Consider the following 25,465-nt stretch of genomic DNA (forward strand, 5'->3'; position numbering starts at 1 on the left):
CCTGTTATCATTCTAGCAGCCTCTATACCCCTCTGTTTCAGTCCTGTTCACATTCTAGCAGCCTCTATACCCCTCTGTTTCAGTCCTGTTATCATTCTAGCAGCCTCTATACCCCTCTGTTTCCATCCGGTTCTCATTCTAGCAGCCTCTATACCCCTCTGTTTCAGTCCTGTTATCATTCTAGCAGCCTCTATACCCCTCTGTTTCAGGCATGTTCTCATTCTAGCAGCCTCTATACCTCTCTGTTTCAGTCCTGTTCTCATTCTAGCAGCCTCTATACCTCTCTGTTTCAGTCCTGTTCTCATTCTAGCAGCCTCTATACTTCTCTGTTTCAGTCCTGTTCTCATTCTAGCAGCCTCTATACCCCTCTGTTTCAGTCCTGTTCTCATTCTAGCAGCCTCTATACCTCTCTGTTTCAGTCCTGTTCTCATTCTAGCAGCCTCTATACCCCTCTGTTTCAGTCCTGTTATCATTCTAGCAGCCTCTATACCACTGTTTCAGTCCTGTTCTCATTCTAGCAGCCTCTATACCCCTCTGTTTCAGTCCTGTTCTCATTCTAGCAGCCTCTATACCCCTCTGTTTCAGTCCTGTTCTCATTCTAGCAGCCTCTATACCCCTCTGTTTCAGTCCTGTTCTCATTCTAGCAGCCTCTATACCCCTCTGTTTCAGTCCTGTTCTCAACGGGCCGTTTGCGTGCCTGTAACGACGACCGAGCTGCTTTTATTGCACAAATACGATAATTATCCTACATTTAAAAGTGGTAGAAAAGAGAAGATTAACGAGTGAGCCGCCATTTTCCCAAGATCTCTTCACACGCACGCACACATACGAGGTGTTACTAACGACGTCGGTTGAAGATGCTATTCTGAATGGCTCGTTTCAAGAGGGAGCGTTCTTATCACAGTTGAACTGCAGAAAAGGCACAATGCACATATAAGCAAAGGTAACGTTAGTAGTTTGTGTGAATGATGTTCTGGTTAAAATGGGCTCGACTAGCCTATATTATCTTAAGCTTCCCGTGCAATTCATGGGCTTATCTTCCTTTTATAGTCTTGTTTTGTATGGTAATTAGTCTTGTTTGGTATGGTCAGTTTTGGTATGGTCAGTTAGTCTTGTTTGGTATGGTCAGTTAGTCTTGTTTGGTATGGTCAGTTAGTCTTGTTTGGTATGGTCAGTTAGTCTTGTTTGGTATGGTCAGTTAGTCTTGTTTGGTATAGTCAGTTAGTCTTGTTTGGTATGGTCAGTTAGTCTTGTTTGGTATGGTCAGTTAGTCTTGTTTGGTATGGTCAGTTAGTCTTGTTTGGTATAGTCAGTTAGTCTTGTTTGGTATGATCAGTTAGTCTTGTTTGGTATAGTCAGTTAGTCTTGTTTGGTATGGTCAGTTAGTCTTGTTTGATATGGTCAGTTAGTCTTGTTTGGTATGGTCAGTTAGTCTTGTTTGGTATGGTCAGTTAGTCTTGTTTGGTATGGTCAGTTAGTCTTGTTTGGTATAGTCAGTTAGTCTTGTTTGGTATGGTCAGTTAGTCTTGTTTGGTATGGTCAGTTAGTCTTGTTTGGTATAGTCAGTTAGTCTTGTTTGGTATGGTCAGTTAGTCTTGTTTGGTATGGTCAGTTAGTCTTGTTTGGTATGGTCAGTTAGTCTTGTTTGGTATGATCAGTTAGTCTTGTTTGGTATGGTCAGTTAGTCTTGTTTGGTATGGTCAGTTAGTCTTGTTTGGTATAGTCAGTTAGTCTTGTTTGGTATGGTCAGTTAGTCTTGTTTGGTATAGTCAGTTAGTCTTGTTTGGTATAGTCAGTTAGTCTTGTTTGGTATGGTCAGTTAGTCGTGTTTGGTATGGTCAGTTAGTCTTGTTTGGTATGGTCAGTTAGTCGTGTTTGGTATGGTCAGTTAGTCTTGTTTGGTATAGTCAGTTAGTCTTGTTTGGTATGGTCAGTTAGTCTTGTTTGGTATGGTCAGTTAGTCTTGTTTGGTATGGTCAGTTAGTCTTGTTTGGTATGGTCAGTTAGTCGTGTTTGGTATGGTCAGTTAGTCTTGTTTGGTATGGTCAGTTAGTCTTGTTTGGTATGGTCAGTTAGTCTTGTTTGGTATGGTCAGTTAGTCTTGTTTGGTATAGTCAGTTAGTCTTGTTTGGTATAGTCAGTTAGTCTTGTTTGGTATAGTCAGTTAGTCTTGTTTGGTATAGTCAGTTAGTCTTGTTTGGTATAGTCAGTTAGTCTTGTTTGGTATGGTCAGTTAGTCTTGTTTGGTATAGTCAGTTAGTCTTGTTTGGTATGGTCAGTTAGTCTTGTTTGGTATAGTCAGTTAGTCTTGTTTGGTATGGTCAGTTAGTCTTGTTTGGTATAGTCAGTTAGTCTTGTTTTGGTATAGTCAGTTAGTCTTGTTTGGTATGGTCAGTTAGTCTTGTTTGGTATGGTCAGTTAGTCTTGTTTGGTATGGTCAGTTAGTCTTGTTTGGTATGGTCAGTTAGTCTTGTTTGGTATGGTCAGTTAGTCTTGTTTGGTATGGTCAGTTAGTCTTGTTTGGTATGGTCAGTTAGTCTTGTTTGGTATAGTCAGTTAGTCTTGTTTGGTATGGTCAGTTAGTCTTGTTTGGTATGGTCAGTTAGTCTTGTTTGGTATGGTCAGTTAGTCTTGTTTGGTATGGTCAGTTAGTATTGTTTGGTATAGTCAGTTAGTCTTGTTTGGTATAGTCAGTTAGTCTTGTTTGGTATAGTCAGTTAGTCTTGTTTGGTATAGTCAGTTAGTCTTGTTTGGTATGGTCAGTTAGTCTTGTTTGGTATGGTCAGTTAGTCTTGTTTGGTATGGTCAGTTAGTCTTGTTTGGTATGGTCAGTTAGTCTTGTTTGGTATGGTCAGTTAGTCTTGTTTGGTATGGTCAGTTAGTCTTGTTTGGTATGGTCAGTTAGTCTTGTTTGGTATAGTCAGTTAGTCTTGTTTGGTATAGTCAGTTAGTCTTGTTTGGTATAGTCAGTTAGTCTTGTTTGGTATGGTCAGTTAGTCTTGTTTGGTATGGTCAGTTAGTCTTGTTTGGTATGGTCAGTTAGTCTTGTTTGGTATGGTCAGTTAGTCTTGTTTGGTATAGTCAGTTAGTCTTGTTTGGTATAGTCAGTTAGTCTTGTTTGGTATAGTCAGTTAGTCTTGTTTGGTATGATCAGTTAGTCTTGTTTGGTATAGTCAGTTAGTCTTGTTTGGTATGATCAGTTAGTCTTGTTTGGTATGGTCAGTTAGTCTTGTTTGGTATGGTCAGTTAGTCTTGTTTGGTATGGTCAGTTAGTCTTGTTTGGTATGGTCAGTTAGTCTTGTTTGGTATAGTCAGTTAGTCTTGTTTTGGTATAGTCAGTTAGTCTTGTTTGGTATGGTCAGTTAGTCTTGTTTGGTATGGTCAGTTAGTCTTGTTTGGTATGGTCAGTTAGTCTTGTTTGGTATGGTCAGTTAGTCTTGTTTGGTATGGTCAGTTAGTCTTGTTTGGTATGGTCAGTTAGTCTTGTTTGGTATGGTCAGTTAGTCTTGTTTGGTATGATCAGTTAGTCTTGTTTGGTATAGTCAGTTAGTCTTGTTTGGTATGGTCAGTTAGTCTTGTTTGGTATGGTCAGTTAGTCTTGTTTGGTATGGTCAGTTAGTCTTGTTTGGTATAGTCAGTTAGTCTTGTTTGGTATAGTCAGTTAGTCTTGTTTGGTATGGTCAGTTAGTCTTGTTTGGTATAGTCAGTTAGTCTTGTTTGGTATAGTCAGTTAGTCTTGTTTGGTATGGTCAGTTAGTCTTGTTTGGTATAGTCAGTTAGTCTTGTTTGGTATGGTCAGTTAGTCTTGTTTGGTATGGTCAGTTAGTCTTGTTTGGTATGGTCAGTTAGTCTTGTTTGGTATAGTCAGTTAGTCTTGTTTGGTATGGTCAGTTAGTCTTGTTTGGTATGGTCAGTTAGTCTTGTTTGGTATGGTCAGTTAGTCTTGTTTGGTATGGTCAGTTAGTTTTGTTTGGTATGGTCAGTTAGTCTTGTTTGGTATGGTCAGTTAGTCTTGTTTGGTATGGTCAGTTAGTCTTGTTTGGTATGGTCAGTTAGTTTTGTTTGGTATGGTCAGTTAGTCTTGTTTGGTATGGTCAGTTAGTCTTGTTTGGTATGGTCAGTTAGTCTTGTTTGGTATGGTCAGTTAGTCTTGTTTGGTATAGTCAGTTAGTCTTGTTTGGTATGGTCAGTTAGTCTTGTTTGGTATGGTCAGTTAGTCTTGTTTGGTATGGTCAGTTAGTCTTGTTTGGTATAGTCAGTTAGTCTTGTTTGGTATGGTCAGTTAGTCTTGTTTGGTATAGTCAGTTAGTCTTGTTTGGTATGGTCAGTTAGTCTTGTTTGGTATGGTCAGTTTTGGTATGGTCAGTTAGTCTTGTTTGGTATGGTCAGTTAGTCTTGTTTGGTATGGTCAGTTAGTCTTGTTTGGTATGGTCAGTTAGTCTTGTTTGGTATGGTCAGTTAGTCTTGTTTGGTATAGTCAGTTAGTCTTGTTTGGTATAGTCAGTTAGTCTTGTTTGGTATAGTCAGTTAGTCTTGTTTGGTATGATCAGTTAGTCTTGTTTGGTATAGTCAGTTAGTCTTGTTTGGTATGATCAGTTAGTCTTGTTTGGTATGGTCAGTTAGTCTTGTTTGGTATGGTCAGTTAGTCTTGTTTGGTATGGTCAGTTAGTCTTGTTTGGTATGGTCAGTTAGTCTTGTTTGGTATAGTCAGTTAGTCTTGTTTTGGTATAGTCAGTTAGTGTTGTTTGGTATGGTCAGTTAGTCTTGTTTGGTATGGTCAGTTAGTCTTGTTTGGTATGGTCAGTTAGTCTTGTTTGGTATGGTCAGTTAGTTTTGTTTGGTATGGTCAGTTAGTCTTGTTTGGTATGGTCAGTTAGTCTTGTTTGGTATGGTCAGGTAGTCTTGTTTGGTATGATCAGTTAGTCTTGTTTGGTATAGTCAGTTAGTCTTGTTTGGTATGGTCAGTTAGTCTTGTTTGGTATGGTCAGTTAGTCTTGTTTGGTATAGTCAGTTAGTCTTGTTTGGTATAGTCAGTTAGTCTTGTTTGGTATAGTCAGTTAGTCTTGTTTGGTATAGTCAGTTAGTCTTGTTTGGTATGGTCAGTTAGTCTTGTTTGGTATAGTCAGTTAGTCTTGTTTGGTATGGTCAGTTAGTCTTGTTTGGTATGGTCAGTTAGTCTTGTTTGGTATGGTCAGTTAGTCTTGTTTGGTATGGTCAGTTAGTCTTGTTTGGTATGGTCAGTTAGTCTTGTTTGGTATGGTCAGTTAGTCTTGTTTGGTATAGTCAGTTAGTCTTGTTTGGTATGGTCAGTTAGTCTTGTTTGGTATGGTCAGTTAGTCTTGTTTGGTATGGTCAGTTAGTCTTGTTTGGTATGGTCAGTTAGTCTTGTTTGGTATGGTCAGTTAGTCTTGTTTGGTATGGTCAGTTAGTCTTGTTTGGTATGGTCAGTTAGTCTTGTTTGGTATGGTCAGTTAGTCTTGTTTGGTATGGTCAGTTAGTCTTGTTTGGTATGGTCAGTTAGTCTTGTTTGGTATGGTCAGTTAGTCTTGTTTGGTATGGTCAGTTAGTCTTGTTTGGTATGGTCAGTTAGTCTTGTTTGGTATAGTCAGTTAGTCTTGTTTGGTATGGTCAGTTAGTCTTGTTTGGTATGGTCAGTTAGTCTTGTTTGGTATGGTCAGTTAGTTTTGTTTGGTATGGTCAGTTAGTCTTGTTTGGTATGGTCAGTTAGTCTTGTTTGGTATGGTCAGTTAGTCTTGTTTGGTATGGTCAGTTAGTTTTGTTTGGTATGGTCAGTTAGTCTTGTTTGGTATGGTCAGTTAGTCTTGTTTGGTATGGTCAGTTAGTCTTGTTTGGTATAGTCAGTTAGTCTTGTTTGGTATAGTCAGTTAGTCTTGTTTGGTATGGTCAGTTAGTCTTGTTTGGTATGGTCAGTTAGTCTTGTTTGGTATGGTCAGTTAGTCTTGTTTGGTATAGTCAGTTAGTCTTGTTTGGTATGGTCAGTTAGTCTTGTTTGGTATAGTCAGTTAGTCTTGTTTGGTATGGTCAGTTAGTCTTGTTTGGTATGGTCAGTTTTGGTATGGTCAGTTAGTCTTGTTTGGTATGGTCAGTTAGTCTTGTTTGGTATGGTCAGTTAGTCTTGTTTGGTATGGTCAGTTTTGGTATGGTCAGTTAGTCTTGTTTGGTATGGTCAGTTAGTCTTGTTTGGTATGGTCAGTTAGTCTTGTTTGGTATGGTCAGTTAGTCTTGTTTGGTATGGTCAGTTAGTCTTGTTTGGTATGGTCAGTTAGTCTTGTTTGGTATGGTCAGTTAGTCTTGTTTGGTATGGTCAGTTAGTCTTGTTTGGTATGGTCAGTTAGTCTTGTTTGGTATGATCAGTTAGTCTTGTTTGGTATGGTGGTCAGTTAATCTTGGAAGTCTTGAACTGAAGTTATAATGTTGCTTTCCACTACTAGTCCTGTAGTCTTTCTTTCCATTAAACGCCGTCACAAATACAGAAACGTGCTTGTGAGCCTCTTTTGGGGTGTCTTTTGCACCAACGTTTGCATATTGGAATTCTCTGGCTTTACCTCAAAATCCATTCTAAAGGAGCCCTGTCGTCATAGTCATTTGAACAGAGTGTTTGGCCCAGCACTATTGGTAAAGCGTGGCTCAGGGCTCTGGGCTTCCGTGGGTTTGCTAACACAGCTCTGTGTCCTACAACCAACAGCCTCAGCACTAACGGGCCAGGAGTGCCCCGGAACGCTGCGTGTGCATTCCTCCCCCAGGTCTTCGGCATCGAGACGAATGGGGAAATGATCAAATATTGTAACATTTTACCAAGGAAGGCGCCGTGCGGTTCCGCAACCACGGGGGCTGTGAACGTGTCGGTTTGTTTGCCCTCTCTGGTCATTCTACCGTGTTAGATTAGATTAAATTAGATTAGATTAGATTAAAATGTATTGTCATTATACAGCACAAGTACAGTACAACGAAGAGCTGTGCAGTGTCTGTCCTGTCCTGTGTGTCTGTGTGTGTGTGTGTGTGTGTGTAGGTGTGTGTGTGTAGGTGTAGGTGTGTGTGTGTGGGGAGGGAGAAGGGCAGAAACGTGGGTGTTCTTTGATGCACATGCATGCACTCTATATGTGCATGACTGCATGTCCCTGGCTGATCAAAGGCACAGTACTCTCTTGGTGACCCTCCCCGATGCTCTGCAGAGCGGTGCCCAGAGCCTGCTGACTCACACGCAGACAATGGGCCACTTGGAGGAAATGGGATTGGATGCTAAATGTGCTGTGTGTATATCAGCCACACAATGTCACCCGGGGTAAATGTAAAGACCAACACGTGTCACAGCTAGCCCGCAGGCTGCAGAAAAGGCTCTGGATCTGATAGCAGCCCACTGTGGACTGATAAGGAAAATGTAGAGTAACAGTAAGGTGAACTAAGTTCACTCAAGTTCTTTTGTGGTCCGATGGTGAGAGTCTTATCACCTTGCACGCTCACCGGCGCCGACCAATCGGATCATAACCCTTCACCCAGGGGTGCGTTGCTCATGGGGCGTGCACACAGGAATGCGCTGCACTCGACTAATGCGCCAACTCGCTAAGTACTAGGGCTGCACGATTTTGGGAAATAATCGAATTGCGATTTATTTCCTGACAGATATTGCGATTGCGATTAAATTTGCGATTATAATAATACTTTTTTTTAAAGCAGCCCCACAGAGGTTTGTTGTAAAATGCGGCTTGCATCTGGCCTACGCACTGGGTCTGTTCGGGACACCGAGCCTGAAAATGTTTCTTTTTACCTGGGAATCGATACCGGTACCCAACGGTACCTTTTTTCTGTACTTTACTCTCCCTCTCTGAAGTCTAAACTTCACAACACACAATCTAAAACCCCTTACCTCCCTCTCCCAAACCGTTCCTACAACAATAACAACAACTTGCAAAGGAGATCTTGTATCTCAATGGGACTTCCTGGTTAAAACAAATTAGGAAATGTGCGAATATCTTTTGTTGCGATTTGCTAATTGCATAATTTCAAATCGCAATTTCGTTTTAAAATCTATAAATCGTTCAGCCCTACTAAGTACCCACCTGGCTACTTTGCATAACAATAGCGCAGGTCGTCAGGTGTGTTCAAATACGTTCTCAGATACATTCACACAAAACGTGTGAAAATGTGTTACATTCCATTCGTAGAGGCAATTAGGCATCGTCTTTAGTCTGTGCACACGCAAGGGAACATTTATGCGCACGCGCAGGAGCGCGCGCACGCGCCCGGGAGCACGCGTGCACGTGGCGTCATTAAAACACAGTGCAACCAGTTTTGAAATCACCAACGCACCCCTGCCTTCACCTACACCTCAATGGATTGGAAAGGAGCGGTGGGATTTCCACGTCTTCTGATTGGCCCGTAGCGTGGCCTGATTGACGCGGGACACCTGGCACAGCGTTTCCTTCCGCTCCGAAGCGTTTACAGGGCTGGCCTGGTGTGGTTTTAGGTGACCGCGGCTGCTGTTATATTACAGTATTGTTTGTCACCGTGTACAGGGTGATGGCTTGGCACCGGGCCCCGTCCTCTGCTCGACTGCTCGCAGGAGACGACGGCTGCCTCTCCGCACACAGTGAGCCTGACATTGGGTGCTGATTACCTCACACAGGGGTGGTTGTGCTGTCGGACATATTTTCTTGTTGTCCAAGGTGGCTGTGCAGGAAGCAGCGACCTGTTGGGATAGGTACCAGCTTGCTCCTCAGATTTAGTGCGTTTGCTCCCTCCTGATGTTGATGTTGTGCGGCTCCGTCACTGACTGAGGGCAGTTGCAATGTGGGTAAAGTAGTCTTGCATGCAACGTTAAGAGAAACAACTCCAAGCCTTTGAAGCTCCTCCGTGGTATCATCTTGGTTAATAAGACATAGATTGAAAAGTATCCGCCCGATTTGTACTTTCATATCATTAAAAAAAAAAAAAAAAAAAAAATTGAAGATTGCTCAATAAGACCTAAAGTCTGTGCTTAGTCACATTTACATTTAGTCATTTAGCTGATGCTTTTATCCAAAATGACTTACAAGTTCTGTACAACAAGTCAGCAGGCGGATGCTACACTCTGAGTGCATAGTAGTGTAGCCCTTTAGGTAGATACATAGTAGATAGTAGTATAGACATAGTAGCATAGTACATAATAGTAGAAGACGTTTTCTTTATTTCAGATATTGATTGAAGTGTGTTTTTAGTCAACGGTGGAAAATCGGACAGGTTGTCCTGACTGATGGGATGGGGTCTGGTCATTACCTCCACCAGGGAGGTTATGTTTTCACTCTCCTTTATCTGACTTTTTATGTGAACAAGATATCTCGAAAATGTAATGGCCCGGATTGCCATAAAATTTGCAGTGAACATTCATGACCCCAAGAGGAAGAAACCTATTGAATTTGTTGTCTCTGACCTTTCCTTTATTGCCAGTATCTGGCCAATGAGCGTATCTCCTGACCTGATAGTTTATAAAAAATTTGCGTATCTCCTGACCTGATAGTTTATTAAAATGACTGTATCTCCTCTCCTGACCTGATGGTTGTACAGTCACAAAACTAATTTAATACTTTGCAGGATCCGCTTGTTAATCTTAAACTGGTACTCAATGCAAACAAAACAAAGGTTCAAGCTGTTCCCTAGAGCCAAAGGGTACCGTCTGTGATATCCACTGTGAATGAGTATTATTATTATCATCATCAAATCTTTTATTTTTTATTTTTCAAACACAACGTTGACGACCACAATAATTTCAATACTGACAAGGCAACAAATCATAGGCACAACATATCAAACCTGTCAAAAAACAAAATATAAATAATCAATCTGTGTTCTATATAAATCTAGGCTAATGATACTGAATAAAAATAAAATAAAATAACAGGTAAAAAGTAACGAGTAAAAAAAAAAAGCACTAACAAATTTAAATAATAAAAATAATAAAGACCTTATAAACAGCACATAAGACATTAGACACTGACAGACAGACAGACATTCCTCCCAAGACCGCCAGGCTCCCCAGGACCGACATCCCACCCCTACTCCGCCACAACATGGACTTCTTGACTAACTCGGCCGCAGCAGTCCACAACTCTATGCCCGCTTGTCCAACCCCAACCATCCGAGCAGTAGAAATCTCCAGATATATGACGTCAAGGAATGGCAAGAAACAATTGATTACCTTGAAATTCTCAGGCTCTTTCCATCTCATGGCAACACGCTTTTTAGCTGCTGTAATCCCTGCCAGGGTGATCTTTTTCTGTTGTATGGTTGAACTTGTTGGTAATAAAGATACATCGTTTAGCAGTAATGTTGTTGCCGTGAGTGGAATCGAAATATTACAGATGCCAGAGAGTTTAGCTGTTATAGCTTTCCCGAAAACGGGCCACAATTGGGCATTCCCATTATGCACTCCCAGTCTCATATGCATATACGTACCAGTGGCTCTTAGAGAACATAGCGTGCATCGAGAGTCGGCCACCAGTCCCATAGCAAACAATTTCCTAGGTGTGAGATACGTCCTATGAATATAATTAAAATGAATTTGTTGATGACTTGAGTTTCTTGTTTGTATACAGATTATTTTCACGAAACTGTTTATTAAACATTGCTCTTAGGCAACAGTGTGTGTGTGTGTGTGTGTGTGTGTAGGGGGGGGGTCTGTGTATACAGTCACACATCCGATCCAACTGATACCACTCAACTATTGATCATAGTGTAGCAAAACCCTAACTGCACTAGTAACACATTTCCCAGAGGAGACATGCGGTAGTCTACACCCTCCCCAGACCCACAGAGGAGACATGCGGTAGTCTACACCCTCCCCAGAGCCACAGAGGAGACATGCGGTAGTCTACACCCTCCCCAGACCCACAGAGGAGACATGCGGTAGTCTACACCAGGGGTTCCCAAACTTTTCAGGCCAGGGCCCAGAAAATAAGGCGTCAGAGAGCCGCGGCCCAATGCACATCGTCGGGCTTTTTTTTTTTTTTTTGCCAGGTGACAGATTTTTTAAGCCAAATATCACTTCAATCCTATTAATTTAGTTCAAGTTAGTTATTCATTTATATGTGCTATTTATGAGAGGGCTAACTTGTTGCAAAATAATAATGATAATAATAATAGCCTCATTAAAATACTATTGTTGCTTCGGTTGTTTTCAGCGTTTTATGTGCATAATCTGTTATTTAGTTTGAAATGTTCGTTGAAATAAGTAGATTTTTCGTTTTTGTTTATTTATTAAGTTAATATAAAACCATAGTCACATTTTAGAATACAATAGAATAGAATTTTAGAATACAACTAGAAACACTGTCCTGGCCTGCTTCTAAGTTCAGTGGCATGACAAAAAAAAATTAATTAAAAAATAAAAAATAAAAAAAATATTTTTTTTTTGTTTTTTTTATTTTTTTATTATTTTTTTTTAAATCATCTCGCGGCCCACCCGTGGCTGCTCGCGGCCCACCTTTGGGTCGCGACCCCGACTTTGGGAACCACTGGTCTACACCCTCCCCAGAGCCACAGAGGAGACATGCGGTAGTCTATACCCTCCCCAGACCCACAGAGGAGACATGCTGTAGTCTACACCCTCCCCAGAGCCAACAGGAAGCATGTGGTACTGGTAGTCTACACCCTCCCCAGACCCTCAGAGGAGACATGCGGTACACCCTCCCCAGACCAACAGAGGAGACATGTGGTAGTCTACACCCTCCCCAGACCCACAGTAGGGTAGGGCAGCGCAACGACCAGGAAGGGAATTGGTATAACACCAACGTTAGGGGGGGATGAGAGAAAAAGTAGAAAAGGCAAAAAAAAAGAAAAGTAATTTATTCAGCTGTCGCCCAGCAATGAATCGGCTTGCTAGTAATTCAATCATTCCCATTTGCACTTTAAACTGGGTGGAGGGACGACTTCTAGCTGTGTATCTGATCAGACTCCTCTGTCTTTGTCACCTCCAGTATAACATTTTCTTAACCCTCCAACAACCCCAGTGCACCATTACCCAGAGGACAGGACTCACACACACACACACACACACACACACACACACACACACACACACACACACACGGGTATCCATCCTTGTCAGATGGTGAAGGGAAGAAAAGTCTGTATTTGTCCGACGCTAATGAAAGAGCAGGGGACATTGAGCACCTCGATAGATTACTTGAACATGTAGCTTGTCCTCTGTCCTCCTTGCATCAAAGCGAACTCGTCTGTCACACAAAAAAAGTGGACGCTGGATTTCTAGAAACGGAGTTTTCCAAAGTTGCCATCCAGCCAAGGTGGCTCAGTAAAGCAATTGTGTTGGTTTTTTATTTTATTTTTCAGATTATCTTATATTTGCTTTATACTACATGGAAGTAGAGCAAAATCCTACACTGCATGTCCAGCCTGATTGCCTCAAGCACTTGAGTTTCTCGTTTGTATACAGATTCTTTTCACGAAACTGTTTATTTAACATTGCTCTTAGGCAACAGTGTGTGTGTGTGTGTGTGCGTGCGTGCGTGCGTGCGTGCGTGTGTGTGTGTGTGCGTGTGTGCGTGTAGGGGGGGGGGGGGGGTCTGTGTATACAGTCACACATCCGATCCAACTGATACCATTCAACTATTGATCATTTCCCAGTTGCATATGGCAAGGCATGGTTGTGAGGAAACATTTGGCTGAGGTTTTGGGGGGAGGGCTGTTGACAATGCTGACCCACGTATCTCTCTCACACACACACACACACACACACACACACACACACACACGCACACACACGCACACACACACACACACACACACACACACACACACACACACACACACACAGATGCCTGACTTTCATCATCTGTCTCTCACTCCCATCTGTCATCCTTATTTTTCTCTCTGTCTCACTCCTGCTGTTACCCCCTGCTGTTACCCCCCTATCTCTCTCTCTCTCTCTCTCTCTCTCTCTCTCTCTCTCTCTCTCTCTCTCTCTCTCTCTCTCTCTCTCCGTTGGTTTCAAGTTCGAATCCCATCAATTTTTTTTTTTTTTTTTTTTAACATGTATTCTTTCGCCGGTTAGGGTTAGGCATGGTTAAGGTTAAGGTTAAGGTTAGCCATTGTTTCGGAGTTGGTTAAGGTTAGAAAGGTTATGTTTAGGCGCTGTTAAGGAGCTGGTTATGGTTAGAGTTTGTCTTAGAGAATGGCAATATTCTTTCTATGGTTAAGGTTAAGGTTAGGCATGGTTAAGGTTAAGGTTAAGGTTAGGCATTGTTTCGGAGTTGGTTAAGGTTAGAAAGGTTAAGTTTAGGCGCTGTTAAGGAGCTGGTTAAGGTTAGCGTTTGTCTTAGAGAATGGCAATAGACAGCCTATTTCCGCACTGCCGCTCTCTCGCGCTGCCGCGGTCAAATGGTCACATTGTCACATTCTTGCACTCCGCTGTTAAAAAGCAACACGCGGCCTGGCTGCCATATTCCCCCAAACCCAGGGATGCAGTGGCAGTACCACGCCGTCCTAGTAGTTCGCTGAGCAGAAGTACGCGTAGTCGCGTACGGATGTGCACGCGCGGGCACACAAAAATGCCAATTTCCACTGGACTCGTCGCGCCGTGCGCCAAGTACCCGGCGGCCGGCACTTATCTATCACCTATCTATCACCTACCACCTATCACGGTGGTGTAGTGGTTAACACTGTCGCCTCACAGCAAGAAGGTCCAGGGTTCGATTCCCGCTTGGGGACCAGGTTTCCATGATGCCAGGTACCCAGGTGGGGTATCTCCCAGGCCTTTCTGTGTGGAGTTTGCATGTTCTTCCCGTGCTCGCAAGGGTTGCCGCTCGCAAGGGTTTCCCCCCCGATAAGATAAACCCAATGGAAAAACATGCACAACAACAGATCGCTAACGCTGTGGCGTCCTTGACGAAGACGGACAGGAGCACTTGGATTGGTCCCCTGGCGCGGCTCACGTTGACGCCTGTCTGCTCCCGGCTGCCCTTGGGGGGGAAGGACGACGGGATGGGTTAATCGCAGAGACGAATTGCATCGGCGATTCTAAAGAGACAATGCATGTGTGTGTGTGTTCCAGTGTGTGTGCTAAAAACTAACCGCTGTGTGTACCGCTAAAAAACATTGAGTGTCGTTGCATGCCGAATAAAGACCTCTGCAACAGGTCCTGCATTATTATTATTATTAGACTTTGCATAATAATAGGATACCGATAGCATAACAAAGAACGAGAAGAGCCAAACCAAAATACAAGCCTGTACCAATTGGTGGGGGTTTGCTTGAGCTGTGGAACCTCTCACTATGTGACAATGGTCCCGACTGGAAGGATCAAGGATGAGGCATTAAGTTGTGCTTCAGAAGGAAACTGTCCTTCTGTAAACTAAGTTACATTGTTAATTTAGTTTGTATTTACTTTTCTAGTTTAAGTTCATTCAATTAAAGAAATTGTAACTACAATTACATTTAAAACATTGTTTGTTTTTCAACCATATCTGTTGACAATATAATTTCTTTATATATTGAAGGCTACCTATCCTGCTACCTTTTTCAGCTTTCTCAGCTATTTCAAGGCAATATTTACAAAAACTAAACAAAAACTAGTAATTTCCTATACAAACATGTTTCCTACTATTTATTCTGCATAATAATCATCTGTTCTGTGCACGTGGCGTCCGGGCAGTTCCCATATTACGACTGCACCACTGCCCAGACCCCATCCTCCTGACACTCTGTCCCATCTGTGTGTCTGTCTGCAGGTAGTAAGCCCAGAGGCCTACAGTGGGTGGTGGACGTGACCATAGCCTACCCTAAAGCTAAACCCATGGACATCCAGACCTGGATCTTTGGCTACAGGCAACCCATGGTCACACACGTGCACTACAGGTAAGCAGTTTCACAGTAGTCCATTATACAGTGTATAACTTACCTTTTTAGATGCAATGCACCTCGTAGACCGGCGGCGATGGACCACTGCACTTCCGTGTTACATTGAGCTCATGGAGGAGAGAGAGCGGGGCGAGAAAAGGAATGAATGTGGATGAGAACCTTGACATTAAGTGGTTGTAGGTAGCTACGGCTGTGGGGGTGCTGGAGACATGATCCAATAGACTTTTATATACGCCTGAGTCTCCTGAATACGGAGAGACCAGTCCCAAGTCGATCAGCACTTTCTCGGCTGAGCAATAGTCACTTTTACGCACCTACTCCCGAAATACGCATGCGCAGATTGCCCACAGAGTATCTGGATTTCTAGGTTTATCAATCTGCACATGCGGAGTTAGGGAGTAGATGGGGAAAATGGACTATAGCAAGTGCAGATCGACTTGGGATTTGGTCTCTCCGTGTTCAGGAGACTCAGGCGTATAAAAGTATAATGGATCATGTCTCCAGCACCCCCACAGCCGTAGCTACAACCACTTAATGTCTAGGCTCTCGTCCACATTAATTCATTCCCCCCCCCCCCCCCCCCCCCCCACCGGTATTTCAGAATACCGGAAGTGTTGCAGTGATCTTTCTCACTCACTCACTGTCAGTCAGACACTCTGCCCCTAGTAGCAGCTCACATGAATGGCGCTTTGTGTGAGATCAATGACACAGTGAATGCTACACACACCGATGGCACTTTGCTGTCCTTGTTCACATAATAGTGTGTCTAAATTCTTGGCACACTTCACAGCATGGTAACTGTAACTCACTCTTAGTCAGGGGTCTTTTAGCCTTGCAGCTAAATGCATCGTGGTCTGTCCTTTTATGCCACCGTTTGCATGTATAGCCTTTTAAGGCACTATCGGGTGCAGCACCCCTATACATCACCGAGCTCATCACCCCCTACGCAGCACCCAGGTCACTAAGATCCTCCAACCAGGCTCGGCTGGCCCCCCCCCCCCCCCCCGCACCAGACTAAAAAAGAGAGGCGATCGCTCCTTCAAGGCCGTAGCCCCCAAACTATGGAACCAGCTAACCCCTGGAGATTCGATCTGCCCCTACGCTGGAGACATTTAAGGCCCGTTTAAAAACCCACTTTTATTCCCTAGCCTTCGATTAATCCTGATTCTCCCACACCCTAACCCACACACTCCCATGCAATTTTATCCTGCCCCCTCCCTCTTGTATCTCTTCTTGTGCTCCTCTGTCCCTGGTGTGCTATACTGTACTTTGTGCTGCCCTATCCGCTTGTCCTATTTTTTGAATGTACTGTCCTGTCCTGTTGTGCCTTTTTGTATTTGTGTATTTTATAGGACATTGATTTTATGCTTTGACTGTACTGTACAGTACTTTGGTTGGCTCTCAAGCTTTTAAATGTGCTCTATAAATAAATTACTTGACTTGACTTGACTTGACTTGACCGTTCGCCTTGCTCACAGTAGTGGTTGTCGGCAGGGGGGGGCGGGAAGATACACAAGTGCCCCGTTCACTTCAATGTTAACTTCACTGAGTGACACTAATGTCGTTACAGACTCACCATCATCACCTCGTTTTCAACCGCTGTGGTTGTTTGTGTCACTGAGTTGGTCATCTGATCATTGAAACCCATTTATAGCGTTAATATAATTAAACCAAAATGATCAACAATTCATCAGGATAAGTGGGGAGGTGGAGATATATGAAAGAAAACTAAACTTAGAAAATATGATGAAATTAAAGAGAGGATGGAGGTCTCTGTGTGCCCAGTTGAGGTCTGGCACCCTGCCTTTGGCTGTGGAAGTGGGTAGATTCCAAGGTACACCTGTGTGTTCTGTGATCTGGGAGTGGCGGAGGATGAATTTCATTTCGTTTTGTTTTTCACTGCCCCTTGTACACCGACTTGAGGAGGGTTTTATTTGAGAAAGTTCAATTTGTAGATCCGGATTTGTTTTGCCAGTCTGAGAGTTGTATGTTGAGTTTGTTGTTCGTCGAGGAGATTTCAGTTTTGCAGGATCTTTGGAGAAAGCATGGCACTTGAGAGACTAAACACATTATATCCTATATAATTTGATATGAATTCCTCTTGTTTCTTTGAAGTACACTGTACATTGTTTACAGCTTGTTATTATGTTAAATTCCTTTGTGGCCATTTTGGTCTATATGATCACTTACTGTTTGTGTCTAGGCATACAGCTGTATGTAACAAAAATAAAAAATATCAATCAATATAGCAATTCAAGAATGTGGATAACCTATTTTTTACCGAAAACCGTCTATAATGGAACTATAGCTCATTGGCACACAGAGTCTTTTTTTTTTTTATCCACTTTTTCTCCCATTTTCTATATTTTCTCACATCCCAATTTCGTATCATCCAATTCAACCCTCCCCTGTCACGGACGCTGTTTCTTGCCTCCCACAAGCCGGCTGCAATGTGGACTAAGTCATACATAGCACAAGTCCCCTCCGGTACTTGAGGTAACAGCAGTCGCATCTTTTCACCTGCGCAGCTCGATCTCTCAGTGGCGAGGAGTAACGCGTGGGAGGCTCACGCTGCCCCCGACACTTCCTGATTCTACTGCGCAGGCGCACCAACCGACCTGTAGGAGTCACTGTCCACAACGCCCGATCCCCACCCTTCAGTTTCCCTCCCCGTAATACGGCCAATGTGTATTACTGTGGACGACCAGCTAAACTGAAAGCAAATGTGGAGCGCTGGGCTCGAACTGACGAGCCCAGCGTCTCCAGCATTTCGTGGCGAGTGCCTTGCCCACTACGCCACGTAGCCGCCCTGGCACACAGAGTCTCTATGCCTCTATTCACGTGACTCTCTGCATGGAGCTGTTTTCTTTTGTACAGAGAGAACTTTGGACCAGATTTTATATCCACACAGACTGACGTAAGGGAAACAGTTGGTGTGTTTCCCACTTGAGAGTTTCCTTTGTAGATTCAGATAAGACACGCCTGCAATTAAAGCGATAAAGCTGTACAGGTAGGGGTCGCGTCGAGGAGGACGGAACATCCATTGGCCTGCGTTTCAGGCAGCCCATATCACATGACGATGTTATTCCTGTGCCCCCGGGCAGTTCAGTCCAGAGTCGACTCTGTGAACTTGTACCCGCTCTCCCCCCGAACGTGAGGCGTAGCAGGGAGAACCTTTTAGATGTGTGATGTCATCGGGATGTAAACCTGAGAGACTGACTGCTCTGTAGATGATAAACGGAACACTGACTTTGTGGAGTCGTTAAAGGGGAAGCCCACCGCAAAGCAACGTTCAACTCGTTTGCCAGACTGAGGCATAACTGATTCATTCTCTTCTATGTGGCTGAATCTTCTCTGTTCACCGGCTCTGGAAGGAGCACATCGTAACGTCGTAATGACTCATAGCTCTACCGTCACCTGAGTTTGACGAACTACAGTGGGTGGGTCATTAAAATGTCTTGATACCTCGATCTGTCTCTCGATCAGTGTCCCACTCTCTCTCTCTCCAGGTAAACCAGTAACCTGCTCACCCGCTCCACTCCTTGTGTGTATTTGGTAGGACTGGCAACCTTTGACCAGCGTTGTCTTGACAGCCGCTGTTTTCCTGCTGTGTGGTTCTTTGTAAGTTCTTAGTGCTATTTCTCTGGCCTGACCATATGAACAGAGTTGGCTGTGAGCTCATTTTACTTTGTAGTTTCTACAAATAAGAGAGAGAGAGAAAAAACAGAATGGGAGTCCCCCTTTTTTTTTTTTTACTGGGTGAATCAAAGAGAGACATAGGAGAGCTTAAATGTGAACCATGAGGCAGTGGTCTTTCTTGACTCGTATATCGCCCCTTATATCCCCAAGCACACGCCGCTTCCACCGCAGTCTCTGTGGCCTGGGTTAGCGCCTCACGTCTCTAGAGGCCAGTGTGGGACTTAAAACAGTGATTTATGATCCCTGGTCTCACTTCAGAGGGTCTCTGGCTGCTCTTTGGTCTCTCTGCTCAGATTAAGGCTAAAGACTCATTAAGCCTGTGTCCTGCAGGAGCAGAAGATGTGTGGTTCCAACCCCACCTTGGGGACTGCTGACTTCCCTCGCGGGGTCAGCAGCTCTGGAGCCTGGTTGCCGGATGTGGGGGGGGGGGGGCACGCTGAGACGCGTAGCTGCGTGCGTTCGTTTTTCAAGTGCAAAGCGCGCGGCGCTCGCAGTTCTGTCAGCGGGGACGGTTAGCTGCGCTTAGCAAAGGGAGGCCCGTGCAAAGTCAACAAGAGGATTAACCTGTCCTGATGATTAAGGGGAGAATGTGTGGGCGTGCAACACACGCACCCGTTGCATCATGGATTATCAGCCCGGCGAGACTGCCACCTAGCCGAGTATTGTGTCCGCTTTGAACACTTCTGTTAGAAGTACGACTTGAGTATTTGTTTTTAGATTCCAGAGCTGCGATTCCTGCGACGCCGTCTTGTGTAGCATTCCTTTCGATTAGTCCCATGATGTCCAGTTATTTCTTGAATAACGATCAACACGTCTCTGGAAAGCACTAGGTTTAAAGACGCATCATATCCATTCCTAATGGTGACTCTGTATGAAGAGGCATAATATGCATTCCTTCGGCTGGTGAGTTCCAGATTCATAACAAACAGCAGAGTATTGAGGAATATTCTAAATGAATTCACACTAAGCAGCAGCATGCACTTTTTTCCTTAATCCTCCTACCTCTCTCTCTCTCTTCTTCCTCCCTTCTATCCCCAGGCTCGCTCTCACTCACTCACTCACTCACTCACTCACTCACTCACTCACTCACTCACTCACTCACTCACTCACTCACTCTTGCTCTCTTCTCTCTTTTGCTCTCTCTTACACACACTCTTGCTCTCGTCCCCTCCCTCTCCATAATCTTGGCCTCTCTGATTGAGGCATTATAAGCTCTGTGAAAGGCAGATGTGAGAGCTAGGTGGGCGTGTGTGGGGGGGGGGGGGGTGTTAAATAGGTTGGATTCTTTTTTATCTTTCTTTTTTATGTGCTTCCCTCTTCTCTTTGTGCTGCTGTGTGCGTTTCTGACTTCTTGTGTTTGAGAACGTGTGTGTAAGGTGACATGATTTATGGAGCCAGAGTCTCTGCCTGGTCATCTGGCAGAATGCCTCTTAGCTGTACACCTGCTTTCTTTTGTAATGTACACACACAAATATATGCAGCCAGAGGCGTTGCATTTGAGGGCCATGTCCTTTTCATAAGATGCCACATGCCAGTTTCCTATGTACTCTGTTGATGCTAGTGGACCGCGGGCAAACCGCAAGGTGCTGAGAGAATGCGCTGGGGTTGGGGGGGTTTGTGCTCCTTCCACGTCTAATTTACAAAGGCTGCAGCTAATTGCACAATCGGTGCCGGGAACCTCCTCTCTGGTCACATGGTGCCGCGTACAGCAAGGTATAAAAGAACACGAGGTCATCACAGGAGCCCTGCTCGAGACCAATTACAGCTGACTGCTTGGATGTAGCCAAAGACGAGAGGTCTTGAGTTAACCAGCTATTAGCAAAATCCCTGGGCCCTCATTCATCAACGTGGCGTAGAAAATGTTCTATTTCCACACGTAAGCACAGAATTTAGAATCAGTGCACGCACAAAAAAAAAGGGATTTACCACACGTGCGTACGCAGGTTCTACGCACACCTGTCATGATAAATATCACCTTGGCCCTGCGCCGAGGCTCGTGCACACTTTCACGTATTTGCATACCAAAACCGCCCCGATTAACCATATACGGTAATGGGCACCCCCATGAAATGTGGAAGAATGGACTAAACCGAGGGAAGCGTGTTATGAGACAGGCTGACAGACGTGTACACGTACGGTGATGTCGGATATGATATCTATTAACCATTGCTGCCTGGGCAGCGCAAAAACTAATAAAGACCGTGCTGGAATATGACTGCCTTTTTCCGTTTTGTTTGATTAATACCCAGGGATTAAAGTTCTCCTCAATTTTATTCCAAATCGCGATGGATTTTCCGTCAATTTTCTACCTGCTGCATATGATTTCTAGAGTCATACAATCTATTTTGATGTCAGTATTGGGTAGCCTATATAAACAATAATACAAGAGCATATACAAGAACAATGAATCTCACTGCCAATGATGTAGCCTATACGCCATGTGTAGCCTGCTTATATGTGATCAATACAAACTTGAACTTGAATTCCATCATGTCTGTGTGCGGGTCACTGCGGGAACTCACAAGGCTGTTGTCACAATGTAAATAAGAACGTGCACTGAAAAGTTACAGTATGTAGTTGGTTGATTATTTGTATGACAGTCAGTAAACCCTTGCAAAAAGTATCAGTTTTATTTAATGAATTGAAAACATTCAGCATCGCCTTCCTCCCGGCATGCAGCAACAACATGTATCAGGCAAATGCGCATCGCAACATTGACTTAGTGGAATCCCTTTCTATTCACATAACTGCATTTGTGATGGAGCTTTGACAGCTACAGTAACAGTCTATTGCTCGATCCATCTCCAATATCACGATGGACCGTGCCGGTGGCAAAGACCCGAGGGTGGAGAGGATCTTGAATGAATTCCATCATCATATCTGTAACTGAGGGGTACAATTCCCTGACTGTATTACTAGATATGATACTTACTACCACTACCTTTGTACTTAATATTCGGCCACCCAGTACACGGCATAAATATATTATCATGAACACTCTCACGTAGATGAAACGGATCCAACACAAATGTACGAATTAGAAACAGGTCTTTATTTCTACACAGCGATGGTGTGTAGAATAAGCACTTAATCACTTAATTACATTTATGAATTGAAATAGTATGCACTTTTATGGCAAGGAGTATTCGTCGGTATATCAATAGAGAATGTCCAATCTCTGAAGGCGCAGGTGGTAAATATACGACCTGGAATAGTTAAGGAATAACAGCAATGATACTTTAATGATTATACTAGATACACTAGAGGGGGTTAATCCGGTCGCTTGTAAGCCGACAGGAGTAGGAGGGGGGGGGGGGGTAGAATCCGGCTGCCTCGTCCGGCCAAGGGTATCCCAGGTGAACCCACTGTAGTGCCGTTCAATGCGCCGGCGATCCTTGGACCACAGATGAAAGCAGGTGGACTCTTTGTGGGCCGGCTCTCTCCGGTCCACGGGGGAGAGACGTGAAGCGACCTCGTCTTGCAGAGCGTCTCCTCACCTTGCGTCCTCTCCAGGGGGGGGGGTTCCAACACACGGCAGTGTCGGGGGTCTTTATCCATGGAATAATCAAAGTATCCAAAGCATAATCCGTGCCTGGGAAGGCGGGCTGTCGTCGGTAGAATAATCCGGTATACAGGTCCACTCGCTCGTCGGCTCTGGGGCTCCTCGGGTGCAGCTTCACATAGGGTCAACCACCCTGGGTAAGCAGCCAGTTCTCTGCCCGAAACGATGGGGTACTGACTACGGTAGTATTCTCACCGCACGAAGCACTATATATTAACAGACTATTATTAGCTTAATAGACTACGTCCAACTCGACGATATAGTGCCAAATATGACTATTCAAATATTAATATACACGATGTCTCAATACCGATGGTAGGCCGAACTTGGCCTTACTCCCACACGTGGCGTCGCGGGGAGGCTTTACGTCTGTGACTCTATTGGAGGGTAAGAAACTGGACTGAAAAGAAAGTCCTACTTTAGTAGCGCAGTATATATACGCACTATGAACAAATAGTCCCATTAGTGGTGCGGTAGCCAAATTCCTACGCGGAACTAGGACTTGTTCGTACATGTCGAGCGGTACGTTTGAACTGGGTCTGAGGGGTATGGCAGCCTGGCACCAAGGTCTCGACCAATAGTAGAATGGAGACTATTATGGGATGTTCAGTAGGCTAGAATGGATATTCAATGCATATTGTACAAGGAATATACAAGGGATATCAGGGAATATTAGAGAATATACAAATACAATTAAATATATATATATAAATAAATATATATATTCGGTTTAATCTGGCCCTTCACAACAGCCACCCCCTGAATAGGTCCCAGACCTAATCAGTTAAACAGAGACAGATTAATCGCGTTGTCTATTTACACATAAGGGTTTGCTGTAGGGGTCAGTCAACTTCACAAAGTCATAGGGTTGTAGGGTCATGGTCATCATCGATTGTGTCTGGGAGTCGAGGCAGTTCTATGGGCCTTGCCACGGGACGGGTGTAAGTGCGACCCTGGACGAGCACTTCAGCTGCTCGGACCTTGCCGTCGGCACCGGTGATCACTTTGCTTACGCGGCCGGCCGGCCACATAGCTCTGGGCAGTGATTGATCAATAATCATGACGACTGTTCCTTCTGTCAAATTGTCTCTCTCCTTTACCCACTTCTGGCGGGTCTGTAGAGACGGTAGGTAGTGCAGTAGGAAACTGTTCCAAAACTTGTCGGCTAATACTTGGCTGTACCTCCACATTCGTCGGCCGTTCGCTTCTTCAGGCCGGTACATTGTCTGTGGTAATGCAGGATCTAGCCGCCCCATCAGGAGTGTGTTGGGGGTAACTGGGTCGATATCCGCCACATCACTGGAGACATATCCGAGGGGCTTCGAGTTAAGTACTCCCTCAATCTCCGTGAGGACTGTCATTAGGACTTCTTCCGCCACAGTCTGGGCCCCAAGTACTGCGTACAGGGCTGTCTTTATGGAGCGCACTTCTCGTTCCCAAGTGCCACCGAAGTGGGGTGCGTTTGGGGGGTTGAATTGGAAATCAACCTGTGCTGGAGCGAGGTGGGTCTTAAGTTCTGGGCCCATAGCTTGGAAGCTCTCTCTCAGCTCTCTTTCGCCGCCTTTGAAGTTTGTCCCATGATCGGACAATAGGGTAGACGGTCTTCCTTTCCGTGATGTGAATCTACGGAAGGCCATAAGGAATGAGTCTGTGCTCATGGTCGGGAGAAGCTCGATGTGTATCGCTCTGGTGGTCATGCATTTGAATACAATACCCCACCGCTTCTCGGTTCCTCTTCCTTTCTTTATGTGCAGCGGGCCAAAGCAGTCCATACCCGTTGAGTGGAATGGCTTGTCACCGATTCGGAGGCGACATGGAGGAAGGTCAGCCATCCTTGGTATGCTGGGCTGCGCGCGCCACTTGCGGCAGTCTAGACATGTTCGCTGGAAGCGTCGTACCGCCTCTCTTCCTTGTAGGATCCAGTAACGACGTCTGATTTCCGCGAAGACTCTTTCTGCTCCTGCGTGATGTACATCCTCATCGTATTTCTTTATAATCAGCTCTGTGACCTTGTGTCGGCTGTTCAATACGATCGGGTATTTAATGTCATCCGGTAGATTGGGGGCTCTGCGTAGGCGACCACCCACTCTGATGAGGGTATGAGCGTCGCTCTCGGGGGCCAGGTGAATTAATCTGCTGTCGGATGGGACGGGCTTTCCTCCCTGTAGACAGGCCAATTCATCGGGGAACGAGTCTCTCTGGGCTCGCTGCAGTAGAAGCAATTCTGCTTCCTCGTAGTTAGCTGCTGACATATCAGCGGGGGACTTGCACTCCGGGTGGTACCGCAGGAATGTTCTTTGTTGTGCACTCTCTATGGACGTGCAATCGTCTATGTTAGGGTCGGTGGAGGCTACGGTGCTCAATCCACAGAACACAGACTTCTTAATTTCCACCTCCTCTGGACTTGCTTCCCTCGGGATAGGCATGGGCCACTGTCCTTCCGGGAGTCTTAGGAATGCGGGGCCGTCACTGTAGACATTGCGACGGGTGAGGTCATCCAGGGGCATCCCCCGGGTGATGACGTCAGCTGGGTTCTGTTTTGTATCAACGTAGCGCCACTCTGTTTCTCCGGTTAACTCTTCGGTTAAGTCTTGAATCTCGGTGACTCTGACTCCCACGAAGACTTTGTACTTGCATGAGTCCGATTTGATCCAGGCGAGTACCGTCGTGGAATCTGACCACAGGATTGTTCTAGACACCGGTATGGTGAGCTCACGTTGGATGAGCGTGGCTAGGTGCGCTCCGGCTAGGGCTGCGCAGAGCTCTAGACGTGGGATAGATTGTTGCTTGCGTGGGGCTATTCTCGAGCGGGCGAGGACAAATGCTGTGTAGATCTCTCCCCCCTGGTCTTGGGCCCGCAAGTAGGCTACTGATCCGTATGCGACCTCTGAGGCGTCACTGAAGACGTGTAAGTCCATTTTACATGTCTCTGGCCTCACCGTGGGTGGGAAGTAGCTTCGGCGCATATTAACGCCTGGGAGTGAGTGGAGCTCCATCTCCCACTCTCTCCAGGTGGATGCAAGGTGTGCGGGAATGGGGTCGTCCCAGCCCTGGTCCTTGTCCCACAATGCTCGTACAATCATTTTTGCCCTGGTGGTGTACGGTAGAATACATCCTAGCGGGTCATATTGTCGGGCGAGTGTTGTGTACACACTCCGTCTGGTGGTCGGCGCCGCCGCCGGCCTTCCCTGCTCCGTAGTCAGGGGCTTGTGTCTGTAGTGAAGCGAATCTGTTTTGAATCGCCACACCAATCCCAGGGTCATCTCCTGGGCTTCTCCCGGGATTGTAGCCATCCAGGTCTCGCTGCTGGCTGCCTTGTCCTCGGAGGAGAGGCTG

General features: G+C 44.9%; 1 protein-coding gene across 1 annotated transcript in view; it reads left to right on the forward strand.

Moving 5' to 3' along the window:
• lpgat1 (lysophosphatidylglycerol acyltransferase 1) overlaps positions 1–25,465 on the forward strand; it is a 95,674-nt gene that overhangs the window by 41,836 nt on the left and 28,373 nt on the right. The window contains exon 6 of the mRNA XM_084313892.1: positions 14,739–14,865. Within this exon, the coding sequence (XP_084170018.1) occupies positions 14,739–14,865 (127 nt within the window). The remainder of the gene's footprint in view (positions 1–14,738; positions 14,866–25,465) is intronic.

This window comes from Notolepis coatsorum (genome assembly GCF_963971535.1).
Source record: "Notolepis coatsorum genome assembly, chromosome: 5".
Taxonomy (NCBI): domain Eukaryota; kingdom Metazoa; phylum Chordata; class Actinopteri; order Aulopiformes; family Paralepididae; genus Notolepis; species Notolepis coatsorum.